Source organism: Phyllobates terribilis, unplaced genomic scaffold, assembly GCF_046119375.1.
Source record: "Phyllobates terribilis strain yellow unplaced genomic scaffold, ASM4611937v1 Scaffold_1__5_contigs__length_1240528914, whole genome shotgun sequence".
Taxonomy (NCBI): domain Eukaryota; kingdom Metazoa; phylum Chordata; class Amphibia; order Anura; family Dendrobatidae; genus Phyllobates; species Phyllobates terribilis.
Genome location: NW_027362761.1, coordinates 799,791,396 through 799,811,762, shown reverse-complemented (window position 1 = coordinate 799,811,762; position 20,367 = coordinate 799,791,396). Strand labels below are relative to the sequence as shown.

The following is a 20,367-nucleotide window of genomic DNA, read 5'->3' as shown; positions in this document are numbered from 1 at the left end:
TTTTGATTTGAATATACAACTGGAAAACTTTAAATTTTACTCTTTTTCCTGGAATTTGTATAGCCCCCGACTTTTATTCCACAGCACAGTGCCCATTTAGGATTCACTAATCTTGAGAATTGTGTGAAGTTGCAGTAGAGTAGCTTATCATGGATAGCTCATTAACCCCTTTACGGCTTTTGACATACATGCATGTCAAACGTCATGTCCCTGCACTCAGCATGCAAGCCTGTATTTTTCCCCGCAGATGATTGCTGATTTAATTAGCCATTGTGTGCCTCTAACAGCCACGGGTGGAGCGGAGCACCACCCGCGGATGTTAACTTGTTAAATGCTGCTGTCAGTTTCTGAACAGTGGCGTTTAACACACGCTGTCAGGGAGCGTGTCATTCCACCCAGCCATTGGCGCGCCTGTAACGTGATTGCGGTGTGCCGATGCGTTGCCATGACCCATGTATCAGCTGATGACCCCCTTACCTGTCATTATGACTGGCGTTCATAGGAGATTGTGATTTTCACTATACATAGCAATGTTGATCGCAGCTTCAAGTCCCCTAAGGGGACTATTAAATGCAGTAAAAAGTAAAAAAAAAAAAAGTTTTTGGCCCATTAAGAATAAAACAATAGTTAAAAAAGCAAAAAATGCACATATTTGGTATCGCTGCGTTCGTAAAAGTCCGATCTCACAAAATAAAAAGTAGATTAATCCCATCGGTAAACAGCGTAACAATAAAAATCAAAACCCCAGAATTACGTTTTTTTGGCCACTGCAACATTGCAATAAGAGGCAATCAACACATCGTATCTACCCCAAACTGGTATCAGTAAAAACTTCAGATCAGGTCGCAAAAGACAAGCCCTCTCACAGCCTTATATCCTAAGAAATGAAAATGTTGCGGGTCTCGGAAAATGGTGACAAAAGGAAAAAAAATGTTCTTAAAAATTCCGAATTTTATTTCACCACTTTAATAAAAAAAACTATACATGTTTGGTATCTCTGTACTAGTATTGAACTGGAGAATCATATTGCCAGGTCAGTTTAACCATATAGTAAAGACAATAAATAAAAACCCCAGAAAACAGTTGTGGAATTGCACTTTTTTTTTGGAATTTCAATGCACCTGGAGTGTTTTTCTTGCTATTCATTGCATCACATGATAAATTGAATAATGTCATTCAAAAATACAACTCGTCCGGCAAAAAGCCCTCACAGCTATGTGAACAAAAAAATAAAAAGTTATGGCTCCTGGAAGAAGGGGAGAAAAAACTGATCAAAAAAATGGAAAATTGCCCAGGGTTGAAGGAGTTAAAGGGAAGCTATTATCAGAAAATTACCTATTTTTTATATTAGGTTTTAGTATTAGGCTGCGTGCCCACTATGCGTTTTTCAAGCGTTTTTGCCGCGGAATTTCTGCAGCGAAAACGCTTAAAAAACACTTCGTAATACGTGCCCCATGGTCCCCAATGATAATCCGCATGTGCTGTGCACATGCTGCGGAAATTTCCGCTGCGGATTATCATTGCGGAAAAATACGCAGCATGTCCATTAATTTTGCGGACACGCAGCGTAATCGCCGCCATTGACTTGCATTGGACCACGTGACATTCGCATCACTGCATCTGCACAAGCAGATATCACACGGTTCAATGTGCGGATGGTACCAAGGTCTGGAGGAGAGGAGACTCTCATCCAGACCTGGGTACCATAGAACCTGTTAAAAAAAAGAATTTAAAATAAAAAATAAAGATAATACTCACCTTCCGATGTCCTCCTGGTGTTTTCTCCCCTCCGTCTGGTCTGCTGTATGGGTCGCGGTGTTGTGAAGGACCTGCCACATGACTCAATGACGTCACCGCAGGTCCTTCACACCACCGCGAGTCGCCCAAGACACCGGACGCAGCGGAGAAAACACCGGGAGGACATTGGAAGGTGAGTATAATCTTTTTTTTTTATTTTTTACCATTCTTATTCTTTTTTTTAAACTAACTTGGTCACACTATATAAATCCATGCCGGTTGTATGGATTTATATAGTGTGAACAAGTTGTCAAGCACTTTTCCAAGTGATGCTAAAATCGCTTGGAAAAGCGCTTGATAACCCGCATGCGGAAATGCATGTGAAGAACGCTTGACAAACGCTTCTAAATGGCGGGAAAAATGCATGTAAAATCCGCATGCGTTTTTCCTGCCAGGGAGAAGTGGAAAAAATATGCAGCATTTCTGCATCGTGGGCACTTAGCCTTAAATGTGTATTTTTTAATTTGGCAATTTTTTTTTACATATCACAGTCTGTATTAAAAGTAAAACATAGAACTCTCTTGCAATTTTTTCACAGGCCATTGGGGATTTTTTAGATTCTGACTTCCTTCTGTTTCAGGAAATAACTCATGTACACAGTCACAATGGGCAGACCCCGACCCTATCTTTTATATTGTAATGTCTACTGAACCCGTGTAAAGGTAATTGTGAAGGGAGTGTGAGCACGTGTTATCTGCCATTGTAATACTGCCTCTGATGATAAGCCTCTCATGATATGGAGCCTGCTGAAAAATCTTCCTGAGAAGAAAATTGAAAGATTGTTATTATGCTTTATGTATATATGAATGTAATATGCCAAATGTTTTTTAAAACTACAATCAACACAAAAACCTGATTGAAACATTAGGGAATTTTTTGATGATTGCTTCTGACGCGCCCCCTGGGCCATGTTCATGGGATACCCGGAGCCGGATCTGGATAGGGGATGTAGTCCTCGTGGCGGTGACCCGGTCCGTGCCCAGGGTGTCAAACTAAGTGGCAGTCTAAGGCAGTAGATGTTACTTGGATGTCGACTACGCCACCCGTTGAGTGCGGCTTTGAAGCCGCCGCTGCAGAGCAGTCCGCTGAGGCCGGTGGAATATGTGCAGCAGTGATGGTATAACCCCCAACGGGAGGGGTATGGCCTCAGGGCAGCAGGGGTAGATGATGGGGGTTGTGAAGATGCAGAAGGAAGACTCAGAGTCAGGAGATGCAGTTCAGGGCTTTTACTTACTGGTGTTCTTTTGGTCACTCTGGCCTTGAGTGACCACCCGAGCCGTGCTGCGTCCACCAGGTCCTGGACTCGGCCAACCCCCAGGCGATTCCGGAGCGTGGTCCTGAGCTCCCTTCTGACTCTCTCTCTCTCTCTGGCCGTTCCCACCAGGGATCCACCTGTGTCCGGCTCCCTCGGGTCTCTTGTTGGTTGAACCTTCCCTGGCTTCCCTGACCCTATGCTCGGTGTGCCATTCTGGTGGATTTGGTGAGGGTCGTGGCAGATCCTGTCCACGACCTCCGGTTCCTGGCTAAGGTTTGTTTTGGCCTCTGCCAGCTTGGGATCCGGTACCCTTGTCCGCCAACCCTTCACCCTTTTGTCTTTATTCTGGGGTCTTGGGGTTCCCTTCTTGTCTTTCTCTCTGGGTCCTTCTTTTCTCCTCTCTCCCTCTGCAGGCTCTGCTCTGGAGCTGGGCACATCCGGAGCCACAGCTCCCTGTCAGCCCTCCTGGCTGAGCTCCTCTGCTCTGCTCCTCAGGCTAAAAGACCCTATTCTAAGATGGTGCCCACCTTATATACTCCCTCTATGTGTGAGCCCAGGTGACCAGCACCCAATGGGCTCCTAACTTTACCCAGACCACTCCCCCTATCTGCCCCTACACTACTGGGATGTTCCACCCCCCTCCCACTCCAGCCAGGGACAGACGCTGTCGTACCTGCACATAAACTTGGTGGGAGTACCGTAGTTCTGTCCCCCGGAAATGGGATGTATGTAGTGCATGCAGCCTACTAGCTCAGTTCCACGCTCCATCCTTACCCGGGAGTGGAATACCACACCTCTGGCTTGAGGTGTAATACCCCTGTAGCAGCCGAATCCTCAGGGTGCTACACTTCCCTTTAAGTTCTCGAAGTTCTGCAAAGCAGAATCAGGCTGGGGTGCACCTTTCCTGACTTCTGCCTAGGGGGTGCATTTTGCTAAGTTGTAGAAAACTTCATTCATTAGCCTTTTTGTTTCATGTAGGTGATTTCAAGGAGACTCTAGTGAAATGTCTATTTTGTTTGTCAGGATGCGGATTGCACATGACTAATCATGTTATTGCATTTGCTGTCAAATTTACATTTACTCAGAAGCTTTTTACTTTTACCATTATGTTACTAGAAAATCAGCAAAAGACTTAAGTAAGCATTTACAGTGCCCCAGTTTTATGAAGCGTATAAAATGTATCTGCTGAAATTTAAATAAAAATGTTATCTTTCTAAATTAGTTAATATACATTACGTTGTTTGTAGACTCGCCTGATCATTTTATATATAGCTTCTAGTGAAATGTCCTCCTGCTGACCGTAGCATAATAGCTAAATAGGAAACAATGGTCTGTTAGTAGAAAGAAGAAGCATTATTCTGAAATGATTGCAGATCTTTTCCTAAAAATGTGCGTTTTAGAAGGAACATTTACATTTAGAAATGTAACAAAAGATAGAAATGATTTTTATGTATGAACACCCAGTTTTCACCAAGAATAGAAGATCATTCACTCTACGCAATCATATTTCCCCTTGATGAACAGGATACATATTGCTATGATAATTCTTTCACATATGTAGTAGCATTAACATTTTTTTTAAACTGAATTTTTTATTGAGATTTTTGAAACCTTACAAATAACATGTATCTAGAAACAACATTCACATAAAGTTTGTACGGCCGAGTAAAACTCTATGAAACTTTTATTTATGGCAGTGAATAACAGCCGAGATCCAGCAGAGAACTACCGACAAAATCTCAGCAAACCCAGAACATAAGCAATCAACTTAATACTGGATTCTATTACCCAGCCATATTCAATCTATAACATAACCAAGGACTGACAATAAGACACAAAACACACAGGGAGAATGAGGAAATAGAGGGAGGTGTAAAATAATTATCCATTGTGTTGAGCCCAAAAATAATCCCAGAGTGCCCAAATTGACTCCAATAATTCAACCCCTGCATTCAAGACTGCTGTGATATATTCCATCATCTGAACATCCGAGATTCTGTAGAGGAAGTCCTGAAAAGAGGGGGTTCTTGTCTTAGCATTACTTGAAGAGGTCCCTGTCACATAATTGCACTTTTACTAAGGTTTTAAATATGTGATTTACTTATATTTTTTACTGTCATGCAGGAAAGGCTTCTTTTCACTAAAAGTCAGTGATGGGCATCTCTACTCTCAGCCACAGACAATCAACATACAAGCAGTGTCAACAAAGGTAATATTTATTTTATTATCATTTTATCAAAAAGAAGAAGAGATGGACTAGTATACAATAAAGACACATCCAAATATACAAAAAGAAAATATTTGTCAATGACATGATTAGCTTACGGACAAAAAGCAGACATGATAAAAACAAAACATCTAAACAGCAATTACATGTATAATACAGATTTCATAGGTGAGACTCGGTAAGGTTAGTTGACACGGCTATGAAATCTGTCTTATATATGTGATTTATCATGTCTAGTTTTTGTCTGTAAGCTAATCATGTGTCATTGATGAAGATTATTTTCTTGTACAGTACAGACCAAAAGTTTAGACACACCTTCTCATTTAAAGATTTTTCTGTATTTTCATGACTATAAAAATTGTACATTCACACTGAAGGCATCAAAACTATGAATTATCACATGTGGAATTATATACTTAACAAAAAAGTGCGAAACAACTGAAAATATGTCTTATATTCTAGGTTCTTCAAAGTAGCCACCTTTTGCTTTGACTGCTTTGCACACTCTTGGCATTCTCTTGATGAGCTTCAAGAGGTAGTCACCGGAAATGGTTTTCACTTCACAGGTGTGCCCTGTCAGGTTTAATAAGTGGGATTTCTTGCCTTATAAATGGGGTTGGGACCATCAGTTGTGTTGTGCAGAAGTCTGGTGGATACACAGCTGATAGTCCTACTGAATAGACTGTTAGAATTTGTATTCTGGCAAGAAAAAAGCAGCTAAGTAAAGAAAAATGAGTGGCCATCATTACTTTAAGAAATGAAGGTCAGTCAGTGTGAAAAATTGGGAAAACTTTGAAAGTGTCCCCAAGTGCAGTTGCAAAAACCATCAAGCGCTACAAAGAAACTGGCTCACATGAGGACCGCCCCAGGAAAGGAAGACCAAGAGTCACCTCTGCTTCTGAGGATAAGTTTATCCGAGTCACCAGCCTCAGAAATCTCAGGTTAACAGCAGCTCAGATTAGAGACCAGGTCAATGCCACACAGAGTTCTAGCAGCAGACACATCTCTTCAACAACTGTTAAGAGGAGACTTTGTGCAGCAGGCCTTCATGTTAAAATAGCTGCTAGGAAACCACTGTTAAGGACAGGCAACAAGCAGAAGAGACTTGTTTGGGCTAAAGAACACAAGGAATGGACATTAGACCAGTGGAAATCTGTGCTTTGGTCTGATGAGTCCAAATTTGAGATCTTTGGTTCGAACCACCGTGTCTTTGTACGACACAGAAAAGGTGAACGGATGGACTCTACATGCCTGGTTCCCACCGTGAAGCATGGAGGAGGAGGAGGTGTGATGGTGTAGGGGTGCTTTGCTGGTGACACTGTTGGGGATTTATTCAAAATTAAAGGCATACTGAACCAGCATGGCTACCACAGCATCTTGCAGCGGCATGCTATTCCATCCGGTTTGCGTTTAGTTAGACCATCATTTATTTTTGAACAGGACAATGACCCCAAACACACCTACAGGCTGTGTAAGGGCTATTTGACCAAGAAGGAGAGTGATGGGGTGCTGAACCCAATCGAGATGGTTTGGGGTGAGCTGGACCGCAGAGTGAAGGCAAAAGGGCCAACAAGTGCTAAGCATCTCTGGGAACTCCTTCAAGATTGTTGGAAGACCATTTGCGGTGACTACCTCTTGAAGCTCATCAAGAAAATGCCACGAGTGTGCAAAGCAGTCATCATAACAAAAGGTGGCTACTTTGAAGAACCTAGAATACAAGACATATTTTCAGTTGTTTCACACTTTTTTGTTAAGTATATAATTCCACATGTGTTAATTCATAGTTTTGATGCTTTCAGTGTGAATGTACAATTTTCATAGTCATGAAAATACAGAAAAATCTTTAAATGAGAAGGTGTGTCCAAACTTTTGGTCTGTATTGTATATTTGGATGTGCCTTTATTGTACACTGGTGGATCTCCTCATTTTGATAACTATATATTTGTTAGGATCAGTCCTTTGAACACTCCCCTTTTTTGAATATGTATATTAGCACCAATTTTTTCTTTATTATCATACACATTTTATGGCTTGATTTGGAAAGAATAAAGGGTGATTTTGTTTTATCAGACACTGGGCATCAATCCTACTGCCAATATTATGCTTGTCTACATAATGCTTGGATGATGGATGTGCAATATAGAGATGTGAGTTGTGAGGCTTTAGCTGTGGTCCATATGATATGCTGCCACATTTGGACAGAAGCAGAGTTATATTCTGGAACAACCGAAAAGGGAGTAAGTTCCTTAGGTAGTCCATCCTCTAGGCCAGGGATGTCAAACTCAAACACACAGAGGGCCAAAATGAAAAACTTGGACAAAGTCGATGGCCAACCAGTATACAGTATAATGGGCTCCACAAAGTCATCCATACACAATAATGGGGCCCACTTAGTTCTCCATACAGTATTATAGGCACCATATACAGTCATGGCCAAAAGTATTGAGAATGAGACAAATAGTAATTTTTCCAAAGTTTACTGCTGCATTTTTTGTAATGGCAATTTGCATATACTCCTGAATGTCAAAGAGTGATCAGCTTAACAGCAATTACTGTACTTGCAAAGTCAATATTTGCCCAGAAAATGAACTTTAACCCCCAAAACACATTTCAACATCATTGCAGTCCTGCCTTAAAAGGAGCAGCTAACATCGTTTTAGTGATTGATCCATTAACACAGGTGTGGGTGTTGATGAGGACAGGGCTGGCGATCAATCAGTCATGATTAAGTAAGAATGACATCACTGGACACTTTTAAAGGAGGCTGGTTCTTGGTATCATTGTTTCTCTTCAGTTAACCATGGTTATCTCTAAAGAAACACGTGCAGCCATCATTGCACTGCACAAAAATGGCCTAACAGGGAAGAGTATCGCAGCTACAAAGATTGCACCTCAGTCAACAATCTATCGCATCATCAAGAACTTCAAGGAGAGAGCTTCCATTGATGTCAAAAAGGCTCCAGGGCGCCCAAGAAAGACCAGCAAGCGCCAGGACCGTATCTTAAAACTGTTTCAGCTGCGGGATCGGACTACCAGCAGTGCCGAGCTTGCTCAGGAATGGCAGCAGGCTTGTGTGAGTGCTTCTGCACGCACTGTGAGGCAGAGACTCTTTGAGCAAGGGCTGGTTTCAAGGAGGGCAGCAAAGAAGCCACTTCTCTCCAGAAAAAACATCAGGGACCGACTGATATTCTGCAAAAGGTACAGGGAGTGGACTGCTGAGGACTGGGGCAAAGTCATTTTCTCTGATGAATCCCCTTTTCGATTGTTTGGGACATCTGGAAAACAGCTTATTCGGAGAAGAAGAGGTGAGCGCTACCACCAGTCTTGTCTCATGCCAACTGTAAAGCATCCTGAAACCATTCATGTGTGGGGTTGCTTCTCAGCCAAGGGAATCGGCTCACTCACAGTCTTGCCTAAAAACACAGCCATGAATAAAGAATGGTACCAGAATGTCCTCCAAGAGCAACTTCTCCCAACCGTCCAAGAGCAGTTTGGCGCCCAACAATGCCTTTTCCAGCATGATGGAGCACCTCGCCATAAAGCAAAGGTGATAACTAAATGGCTCATGGAACAAAACATAGAGATTTTGGGTCCATGGCCTGGAAACTCCCCAGATCTTAATCCCATTGAGAACTTGTGGTCAATCATCAAGAGACGGGTGGACAAACAAAAACCAACAAATTCTGACAAAATGCAAGCATTGATTATGCAAGAATGGACTGCTATCAGTCAGGATTTGGTCCAAAAGTTGATTGAGAGCATGCCAGGGAGAATTACAGAGGTCTTGAAGAAGAAGGGGCAACACTGCAAATATTGACTTGCTGCATTAATTCATTCTAACTGTCAATATAACCTATTGGTACTCATAATATGATTGCAATTATATTTCTGTATGTGATATAAACATCAGACAAACACTAATAAAAACCAGAGGCCAGCAGATCATGTGAAAATATAATTTTGGTTCATTCTCAAAACTTTTGGCCATGACTGTAGTCCTCCATACAGAATAATGGGCTCCACATAGTCCTCCACATAGGGGTGGTGGTTCTGGTGTCGCAGGCCAAATAAAACCACCCTACGGGCCAGAGTTTGACACCTATGATCTAAGCGCTTTAACTTCATTTACATCAAGTGCTGACAATAAGTGGTGGCTCAACAAATTTGTTATCTGCACCTGATCACTGTTAGGACACATTCAGACGTCGAATAAACCGGTCCAAGATCGGACCGCAATGTTTAGACTGGCTACGGGTCTCTCTACACAAGCGTGACAAATTTAATATATTTCTATGACGCTGTCACGCTTGAGTCAAGAGACCTGCGGCCAGTTCGAGCATTGATGTCTGATCACGGACCGATTTGTATGGACGTCTGAATGCGCCTTTATTTAGATAGTGTACAACACCATTATATGAGCTCTGAACAGTGTCCAATAGTATTATATGGGCAGTGTATTAATGATATTCGAAAATGCTGTACAACCTCTGAATGTTTCCATACACTAATAATAAGTGTAGATATTGAACGTAAGGATGAAATTAAACATAAAGGCGCTGACTCATCAAATTTTACAAGAGAAAACTGAAAAGGAAGTTGCTCAAAAATTTTTGTGACTTTTACTGTTTTCATGCTAGTATGCATCAGCTTTGCCAAAATGGGAGGAGGTGAGAGGAGTTGGGACAGGGTGTGCCCCATCCGACAATCAAATTAATCACAAATGCAGACTTATTGTACTCCAGAAATGCTACTCCAGTCTCTGATTGGAGTAGCAATTCTGTCATGGTGCACAGAGGCGTTCACCTTTTAAAGAATTCCGCACCTTGTTCTCCAGCAAGACTGACGTAGTGCGAGCGTGTAGCCTTGGTGAATCGGCCGCAATGTATTTAATAAAGTTTCTGCTAAATAAACTAGGCATTCCTTTACATAATAAAAAATCAGTTAGTCTAGGAAAACCTTTGTCTGGAGGGATCATTCTGTTTACTGTTTGTTTGTTTTTTGTTTTGTTTTTTTAGGACCAGCATGAAATAATTTTGATTATTAAATCAGAATAATAAATTTGTCTGTGATGTATGCAGTAGAAGTGCTTTTGTTATTTTATTATAATTTTTAAGTGATATTTCTTATACAATATCTGGCTTCTCTATCACTTCAGGCACCATATATCCTAAGGAATGAAGAATTAATGGTTGGCAAAGGTGAAGTTGGATCTATTACTGGCTCTGTCCTTGATCTAAGAGATGATGATAATCCGCAGGATGTTACAGTTGTTGTTCTAACTGCTCCAAAATATGGACAGCTGGTGATACCCCCAGGGAACACACCCATCCACAAATTCCGACTTGATGACATTACAAATGGAGCTCTTCATTATATTCATGATGGCTCTGAAAGTCAATCGGATGTAATTGTTTTCCAGGCAAATGATGGATACTACTTCCAAAATATTCTCTTTCATGTCAAAGTTGCTGAAAGGGTATGTATCCAAGTTTTGTCTATTTTTATTTGATACAATTATTACTCAGTAGTCTTGAATTTTTATAAGGCTAGTAAGTCGCAGAAGCTATACAAGTGTATGGCAAAGAGGCATATAGAGCTTCAGACGCAGACAACAGATCGATAATGTTGTAGATAGTTCACCTATACATGAAAACTATGAAAGAAGGAAGCCTAGTGCACTGGTCAGTATACCCCACACTAATCTTAGAAATAATTTAGCAGCAGCAATATTGGCTCTTCAGACTTTTCCCTTCTCGATTCATAACTGTGCAGGAATTTATGGCAGTAAATAGTTTGGGTAGTTTTAGTATAAAGCAATTCATTATATTTATCCTATGAAGTGTAATGCAGCGGCTTGCGGCATTACTGTAATTGTCCAGTAATGTGTAATTATTATTAATTAATTACATATTAATGTGTAATATGTCGGCGAGCCACTGAGATGGACTCGGTTATGAGTGGTTTATGATGAATAATAAACTGCTGGATTGTGAAATACCGGAAAGGTGTTGCCTGGTGTGCTTTAATTGACCCGGTGCAGCGAGTGTCCCCCAGCATGATGACTAGCACTGCCTTACAGAAGCCACATCACTTTTCTTCACTTTAATCTCAGTTACTTGTCTGTTGACCAAAATGTATGCTTTCTTCAGACATTAATATTTGGTATTTTAAAAAAAGCATGATTATTTACATACATTTTTTAGGTTATTTTTAAATACACCCATGCATTTTTTTCATCTGATTTTTTTTCTCCCAGTACTGAAGTCCGTGGGAAAACTTGCAGTGGATATAAAAAGTCTACACACCTCTGTTAAATTGCCAGGTTTTTGTAATGTAGAAAAACTTATATCAAGAAGAATCCTTTCAGAACTTTTTCCAACTTTAATGTCACCCATAATCTGTACAATTTGATAGAAAAACAAGCTGAAATCTTATTTGGTAGAAAAAGAAACGTAAAGAACTAAAATTATTTTGTTGCATTAATATGCACCCCTTTAATCTAATATTTTGTTGACGACTTTAATTTATGCCAGCATTCATTCTCTTTGAGTAGGAGTACAGTAGCCCTCCAAATCTGTCAAATTGAGGGCATCTCCTGTGTACAGTCCTCTACAGATCAACCACAGATTTTCAACTGGATTCAAGTCTGGGCTCTGGCAAAGCCATTCCAAAACTGTGATCATCTTCTGGTGAAGCCATTCTATTGTTGGTTTGAAGGTATGCTTAGAACTTTGTCATGCTGAAAGGTGAAATTCCTCATCACCTTCGGCTTTCAAAGAGACCTGAAGGTATTGATGCAAAATGTACTTATTTTTTGAACGATTCATAATTTTCATCACCTTGATTAAAGACTTAATTCTACCTGCCTCAAAACAGCCCCAAAACTTAATGCTGCCTCCACCATGCTTCACTGTGGGCATGGTGTTCTTTTTGTTTGCATTGTTGGCTTTACATCAAACATACCTTTTGGAATTTTGGCCAAAAAGATCAACCTTGATCTCAGCAGACCATAACACGTTTTTCCACATGCTTTAAGCAAAACATAGCCGGGCTTGCATGTTTTTCTTTTTAAGAAAAGGCTTTTGTCTTGCCAGCCTACCCTACAAGCCAGACATATAAAGAATAATGGTTGATTATCGTCACATACAGTAGACAACCAGTACTAACCAGAAATTCCTTAAGCTTCTTTAATGTTGTTATAGGCCTCTTGGCAGCCTACCAGACCAATTTTTTTAAATGTCTTTTTAGTAATTTTTGAGGGACGTATAGTTCTAGGTAATGTCACTGTTGTCAAATTTAAGCCACTTCTTGATGATCGTCTTCACAGTGTTTCATGGTATAGTTAATGACTAAGAATTTTCTTTTACCCTTCTCCTGAATTTCAACAATGAGATCCCTTTCATGTGTTGTAAGCTGCTTACAGACAATGGGCCTGATTAAACAAAGCTTTCAAGCCAGAATTCTGGCATAAAAGCTTTGAAAGTTGCAACATTTAGGCACAACTCAAAGCTGCTCTTTAATTTTTTGACTTCTGGTGTATTTCGAAATAGGCATAGCTGAGACGGGGCATGGCGACCTCCGCTTGTCAAATTTATTATGAGCAGCGGTGTTCACTACGCCACAAATCTTACTCCAGCAGGGGCTGGAGAAGGATTTGTGGCGGGGCACACATTTGGTGCTCCAGATTCATGAAGAGGCATAAGCCTCTTCATGAATCAGGAGCGCCTGACTCCAGCACTCTCCCTCATCAAGAATGGCTTGAACAACGTCTGTCTTGATGGATCGGGCCCCATGTCTTGTGCTGTAAAATGCAACTAAGAAAATGTCTGAAAAATCCTACTAGAACAACTAAAGTTTATATGAAGTTAATCAGAATCACTTTAAATGATGGCAGCTCTGTGCTAGCTACTATTTAACATGAGTTTAAATGTGATTGACTAATTCTGAACACAACCACATCCCATTTATAAAAGGATGTTCTCACTTATGAAACTACATTATTTCAGTTTTTTTATTTTATTCACCCTCCCAAAATGTTTTCAGTTTGTTTCTCAATGGATATGTGCAGATTATGGGTGATATTAAAGGTGGAAAAGTTCTGAGATGATTCTTCGTGGTATGACATTTATACATGACAAAAAACTAAAATTTTAAACAGGGGTATGGAGACTTTTCATATCCACTGTCCAAACAAAATGCAACTAATCGAGTATGCTAGGTTCTGAAATTAAACACCAGGAAGCCTAAGTTGCTTCAAAAAAACACACAGTTGGTAGTGCATTTAAAATATTTCTTTTTACCTGCAGCCAACATCTGGCCGCAGTATTTTTTTTGCACAAAATCCCTGTGGATACTTGTGGATTTGCCATGGAATTTACCCCAATGGTGATCATATGCCATTTAAATCTTATATATACACTACCGTTCAAAAGTTTGAGGTCATTTAGAAATTTCATTATTTTTGAAAGAAAAGCACATTTTTTTTCAATGAAGCAAACATTAAATGAATCAGAAATACACTCTATACATTGTTAATGTGGTAAATGACTATTCTAGCTGCAAACGTCTTGTTTTTATTGAAATATGTACATAGGTGTATAGAGGCCCATTTCCAACAACCACCACTCCAGTGTTTTAATGGTACATTGTGTTTGCTAACTGTGTAAGAAGGCTAATGGATGTTTAGAAAACCCTTGCACAAGTATGTTAGCCCAGCTGAAAACGGTTTGGCTGATTTGAGGAGCTATAAAATTGATCTTCCTTTGAGCTAGTTGAGAATCTGGAGCATTACATTTGTTTGTTCTATGAAACTCTCAAAATGGCCAGAAAAAGAGAACTTTCATGTGAAACTCGACAGTCTATTCTTGTTCTTAGAAATGAAGGCTATTCCATGCGAGAAATTGCCAAGAAACTGAAGATTTCCTACAACGGTGTGTACTACTCCCTTCAGAGGAGAGCACAAACAGGCTCTAACCAGAGTAGAATGAGAAGTGGGAGGCCCCGCTGCACAACTGAGCAACAAGACAAGTACATTAGAGTCTCTAGTTTGAGAAATCGACGCCTCACAGCTCCTCAACTGGCTGCTTCATTAAATAGTACACGCAAAACGCCAGTGTCAACGTCTACAGTGAAGAGGCGACTTTGCTGGCCTTCAGGGCAAAGTGGCAAAGAAAAAGCCATATCTGAGACTGGCTAATAAAAGGAAAAGATTAATATGGGCAAAAGAACACAGACATTGGACAGAAGAAGATTGGGAAAAAGTTTTATGGACAGACGAATCTAAGCTTGAGGTGTTTGGATCACACAGAAAACATTTGTGAGACGCAGAACAACTGAGAAGATGCTGGAAGAGTGCCTGACGCCATCTGTCAAGCATGGTGGAGGTAATGTGATGGTCTGGGGTTGCTTTGGTGCTGGTAAAGTGGGAGATTTGTACAAGGTAAATGGGATTTTGAATAAGGAAGGCTATCACTCCATTTTGCAACGCCATGTCATACCCTGTGGACAGCGTTTGATTGGAGCCAATTTCATCCTACAACAGGACAATGACCCAAAGCATACCTCCAAATTATGCATGAACTATTTAGAGAAGAAGCAGGCAGCTGGTATTCTATCTGTAATGGAGTGGCCAGCGCAGTCACCAGATCTCAAACCCATTGAGCTGTTGTGGGAGCAGCTTGACCGTATGGTACGCAAAAAGTGCCCATCAAGCCAATCCAACTTGTGTGAGGGGCTTCAGGAAGCATGGGGTGAAATTTCTCAAGATTACCTCAGCAAATTAACAGCTAGAAAGCCAAAGGTCTGCAATGCTATAATTGCTGCAAAGGGAGCATTCTTTGACGAAAGCAAAGTGTGAAGGAGAAAATTATTCTTTCAAATAAAAATCATTATTTCTGTAACATACCTGGCGGCGTCCTTGCATAGTGGTCCATCTCCCACTGTGCAAGAGCGCGCACTTGATCTCCAGTCCAGTCTGCTAGCCTGGCTTCCCTCCATGCTGTCTGCTTGCCTCTGTGTCTGCTGCTTAAGGGCGGCGCCCGATCACTTCCTGCTTTTTGTACCTGCTGCAGGCACACCCCTTGTGCGTCCTCAGCCTATTGCTGTCTGTCATCTGGTATTTAACCCAGCTGCTCCAATGAATCCCTGCCTGAGCATTGTGTTTCATTCAGTGTGGTCTTTCACTCTGAATGTGCCAGGTCCCCTTCTGTGTTCTCTTGTCTGCCTATCCTGGAGGCTGTATTTCCAGGCCTGTCTGAACACGCTCCTTGCCTGTTTGTCTCGCCTTCTAGGGGCCGCATATCTAGACCCGCTCCTGTATCTTGTCTGTCCTGTCTGAACACGCTCCTAGCCTGTTCCTCCCTCCTTCTAGGGGCTGCATTCCTAGACCTGCTCCTGTATCTAGTCTGTCCTGTCTGAACACGCTCCTGGCCTGTTCCTCCCGCCTTCTAGGGGCTGCATTCCTAGACCCGCTCCTGTATCTTGCTACTGTGTCTGTTCTTGTCTGTATACTCTTTGTAACGGGTCTGGGAGGCGGAACCTCTGAGCATCTATACAAGGGGGCGGTCCTTGTAAGGAAGAGGGTGACTCCCAGGGAAGACGGGCAGGTAGTCACGGCAAGTGACAGGGACAGTCTCTGGGTAGAAGGGCAGGTAGTCATGGCAAGTGACAGGGACAGTCTCTGGGTAGAAGGACGGGTACTCACGGCAAGTGACAGGGACAGTCTCTGGGTAGAAGGACAGCAGGCAGGTGGCTGGTGAGCGCTCCCAGGTGAGCGGGCGAGAGTCTTTGGACAGGCAGGTGGTCACGGCAAGTGACGGCAGAGCCTCCAGGTAGGCTAGCAGGCAGGTAGGTAGCAGGCAGGTAGCTAGCAGGCAGGTAGCAGGTGAACGCTCCCAGGTGAGCGGGCAAGAGTCTCTGGACAGGCAGGTGGTCACGGCAAGTGACGGCAGAGCCTCCAGGTAGGCTAGCAGACAGGTAGCAGGTGAGCGCTCCCAGGTGAGCAGGCAAGAGTCTCTGGACAGGCAGGTGGTCACGGCAAGTGACGGCGGAGCCTCCAGGTAGGCTAGCAGGCAGGTAGCAGATGAGCGCTCCCAGGTGAGTGGGCAGGCTGGTCCATAGACAGACTGACAGGTGTCGGAAGGCAGACCGTCGGACCGCAGGCTTGCAAGCAGGTAAACGGATATCAGGCAGGTATCAAGCAGGAATCTGGCAGATGACTGGCAGGAAACAGGCAGGAATCTGGCAGGTAACTGGTAACGGGACCTGAGGGCTGAAGCAGAGTGAAGGTGCCTTAAATATGGGAGTTCCTCCGGCAATTGGCCGGGGACTCCTTAGGACGGCGCGCGCGGTCCCTTTAAGAGAGGGGGAGCGCGTGCGCCCTAAGCACACTGCCGGGGAAGGAGCGCGTGCCGGAAGCAGCGGGGAGAGAAGCGCTGGAGGACGCCACGCCAGGAGCGGGGAGGTGAGAGGGACGGCGTCTCTGCCTAGTACGGGGCAGAGACGCCGATGCTACAGTACCCCCCCCTTTAGGCCCCCTCTTTTTTTGGCCAGAAAGAAATTTTTCAAGGAGAAGCGGGGCGTTGATGTTCTCCCTGGGTTCCCAAGTTCTCTCCTCAGGACCAAACCCCTTCCAATCTACCAGAAAAAAGGTCTTTCCTCTTACCCTCTTGGAGGCCAGAATACTCTCTACCTCAAAGACGTCATCAGCGGAAACCGGAGCAGGAGGGGCACCTGGATTATTGGAAAAAGAGTTAAAGACAACGGGTTTGAGGAGAGATACGTGGAAGGAGTTGGGAATCCGTAGGGTGGCCGGGAGTTTTAATTTGTAGGCCACAGCGTTAATTTGCCTGAGGACTTCGAAGGGACCGATGAATCGAGGACCCAACTTGAAGGAGGGTACTTTGAGCCGCACATGTTTGGACGAGAGCCAAACCTTGTCTCCCGGACGGAATTGAGGCGGATCCAGACATCTCTTATCAGCATATCTCTTCATCCGCTCAGAGGACAGAAGAAGAGCGGACCTGGTACTCTCCCAAATAGAAGAAAATTCGCTGACAAGAGACTCCGCAGCAGGGTTGTCCACAGAAACGGAGACAGGAAGCGGAATCCGGAGGTGCTGGCCATAGACAATAAAGAACTGGGACTTGGAAGAGGATTCGCTCTCGTGGTTATTATAAGAGAACTCGGCCCAAGGAAGGAGGTCCACCCAATCAGAATGGTGGGCATTAACAAAGTGCCGGAGATAGCTGGTAAGGATCTGATTGATCCGCTCCACTTGACCATTGGACTGAGGGTGGTAAGCGGAGGATAAGTCCAGGGTGACGTCCAGCAGTTTACATGTGGCTCTCCAGAAGCGTGAGGTAAACTGAACCCCTCGATCCGACACGATGTGGAGGGGTAGGCCATGGAGACGGAAGATATGGCGAATAAAGTCCTTAGCCAGCTCAGGTGCAGACGGAAGACCAGGCAGGGGAATGAAGTGGGCCATTTTAGAGAAGCGGTCCGCGACCACCCAAATGACAGTACACCCAGCAGAGACAGGAAGATCGGTAATGAAGTCCATAGCGATGTGTTGCCACGGGGCAACAGGTATGGGAAGCGGCAGGAGATGACCAGCTGGTAAGTGTCTGGGAATTTTGTTGCGGCCACAAGATGAACAGGCAGAGACGAAGTCTACCACATCCTTACGCAGGGTAGACCACCAGTAATGCTGGGAAATGAGTAGGAAGGTCTTCTTTTGGCCGGCATGGCCAGCTAGTTTAGAAGAATGACCCCAGCGAAGAACCCTCTCACGGTCTGGAGGCGCCACGAACGTCTTGCCGGGTGGAAGACGAGTCAAATCCAAGGGGGCCACATTCATCACCTTGGAGGGGTCGATAATGTGCATAGGCTCCTCCTCTTGGTCGGAGGACAGGAAGGATCGGGACAAGGCATCAGCTTTGACATTTTTGTCTGCCGGGCGGAAATGAAGGATGAAATCGAAGCGGGCAAAGAACAAAGACCACCGGGCTTGACGTGGATTAAGTCTCTGGGCATTTTGGAGATATGCCAGGTTCTTGTGATCCGTATAGATGATCACCGGGTATAGAGCCTCTTCAAGCAGGTAACGCCACTCCTCCAGCGCCAATTTAACGGCAAGCAGTTCTCGGTCTCCTATGGAGTAATTGCACTCAGAGGAGGAGAAGATTTTAGAGAAAAAGCCGCAGGTTACCATTCTCCCGGAGGAAGACTTCTGGGTGAGCACCGCTCCGGCTCCAGAGGAGGAGGCATCAACCTCCAGATAGAACTGTTTGTTGCAGTCCGGACGGTGCAGCACAGGGGCAGAGGAGAAGGCTTGTTTCAGGGAAAGGAAGGCCTCCTCAGCTTCGGATGACCATACCTTGGAATTTGCTCCCTTACGGGTGAGCGCAGATATGGGCGCAGTCCGTGACGAGAAGTGAGGAATGAAGAGACGATAGTAATTAGCGAAGCCCAGGAATTGCTGTATCGCCTTCAAGCCCTCCGGACGGGGCCACTTTAGGACAGCAGAGAGCTTCTCGGGATCCATTCGCAAGCCTGTCTGGGAGATAACATAGCCCAGGAAAGGAAGAGAGGTCTGCTCAAAAAGGCACTTCTCGTATTTAGCATAGAGGTGGTTCTGCGTGAGCCTAAGCAGGACCTGACGAACATCCCTCCGGTGTGTGGGAAGATCCGGAGAGAAGACCAAGATGTCGTCCAGGTATACCACCACGCAGGAGTAAAGAAGGTCACGGAAGATGTCGTTGACCAGTTCTTGGAAGACGGCGGGAGCATTGCAGAGACCGAAGGGCATCACACGGTACTCATAGTGTCCGTCCCGGGTATTAAATGCTGTTTTCCACTCATCTCCCTGACGGATACGGACCAGGTTATACGCTCCACGTAGATCCAGCTTGGAGAAGATCCTGGCGCCTTTAAGACGATCAAATAACTCCGAGATGAGCGGAAGGAGGTATTTATTTTTAACCGTGATCTGATTGAGTCCTCTATAGTCAATACAGGGGCGTAGCGAGCCATCTTTCTTTTTGACAAAGAAGAATCCGGCTCCAGCCGGGGAGGTAGATTTCCGGATAAATCCCCTAGCCAGATTCTCTTCAATGTACTCAGACATGGCCCGGGTCTCGGCTGCAGACAACGGGTGGATACGCCCACGGGGAGGAGTGGTGCCAGTCATATGGCCTATGGGGTGGCAACGTCTCTGCTTCCTTCTTACCGAAGACGTCCGCATAGGGCCAGTAAGGAGCCGGGAGACCTGGTAAATTAGCTGGAGTAGGCGGAGGGCGAGCTGGGCGGACCGGAACCAGGCAGGTCCTATGGCAGTCTGGACCCCATCGGAGTACTTCACCGGATCGCCAGTTCAATACGGATTCGTGTGTCTGGAGCCAAGGTAGACCTAGCAACAGGGAGTGAGAAAGTCCGGACAACACATGGAATGAGATTTCCTCAGAGTGCAGCATTCCCACCTGCAGGGTTATAGGTTCAGTGACGAGCAGGATGGTCTCCGAGAGAAGTCTTCCATCCACGGAGGCGACTGATAATGGTTCAGCCAGGGACTTGGTGGGAATACGGTATCTCTCTACCAGAGACTGGGAGATGAGGTTTCCAGCAGCTCCAGAATCCAGGTGGGCGAGTTCAAAGTGACTGTTTTCTCCCCAAGCAATAGAGACCGGTAAAGTCAGAGACGGAGAGGGCTTACTTTTGTCTAGGACGACCTCTCCGAGCGGTCCTAGACACTGGCGTTTCCCAGCTTCTCCGGGCAGGAACGGATGAAGTGCTCCATACTGCCACAATAGAAACAGCTTCCCTCGGCTCGGCGAGATTCTTGGCGAGATCTGACCATCTTGGTCTGGTCGATCTGCATAGGTTCAGGCGAGAGCGCCCGCGGAGTGACTGATTGAGAGGCAGGTCTCAGGGAAGTAGGAGCAGAGCAAGAAAAGTCTTTCTCCCAGGTAGTCTCTTTGGCACGTTCTTGGAACCGGATGCCAATCCGGGTAACTAGTGACACCAGGTCATCCAGAGTGGTAGGAATGTCCCGACCAGCTAACTCGTCCTTAATCCGACCGGAAAGACC

The 20,367-nt window shown here is 44.2% G+C and overlaps 1 protein-coding gene across 1 annotated transcript in view; it reads left to right on the top strand.

The window, feature by feature from the left end:
- FRAS1 (Fraser extracellular matrix complex subunit 1) overlaps positions 1-20,367 on the top strand; it is a 626,357-nt gene that overhangs the window by 456,194 nt on the left and 149,796 nt on the right. The window contains exons 28-29 of the mRNA XM_073637084.1: positions 5,177-5,261; positions 10,435-10,755. Of these exons, the coding sequence (XP_073493185.1) occupies positions 5,177-5,261; positions 10,435-10,755 (406 nt within the window). The remainder of the gene's footprint in view (positions 1-5,176; positions 5,262-10,434; positions 10,756-20,367) is intronic.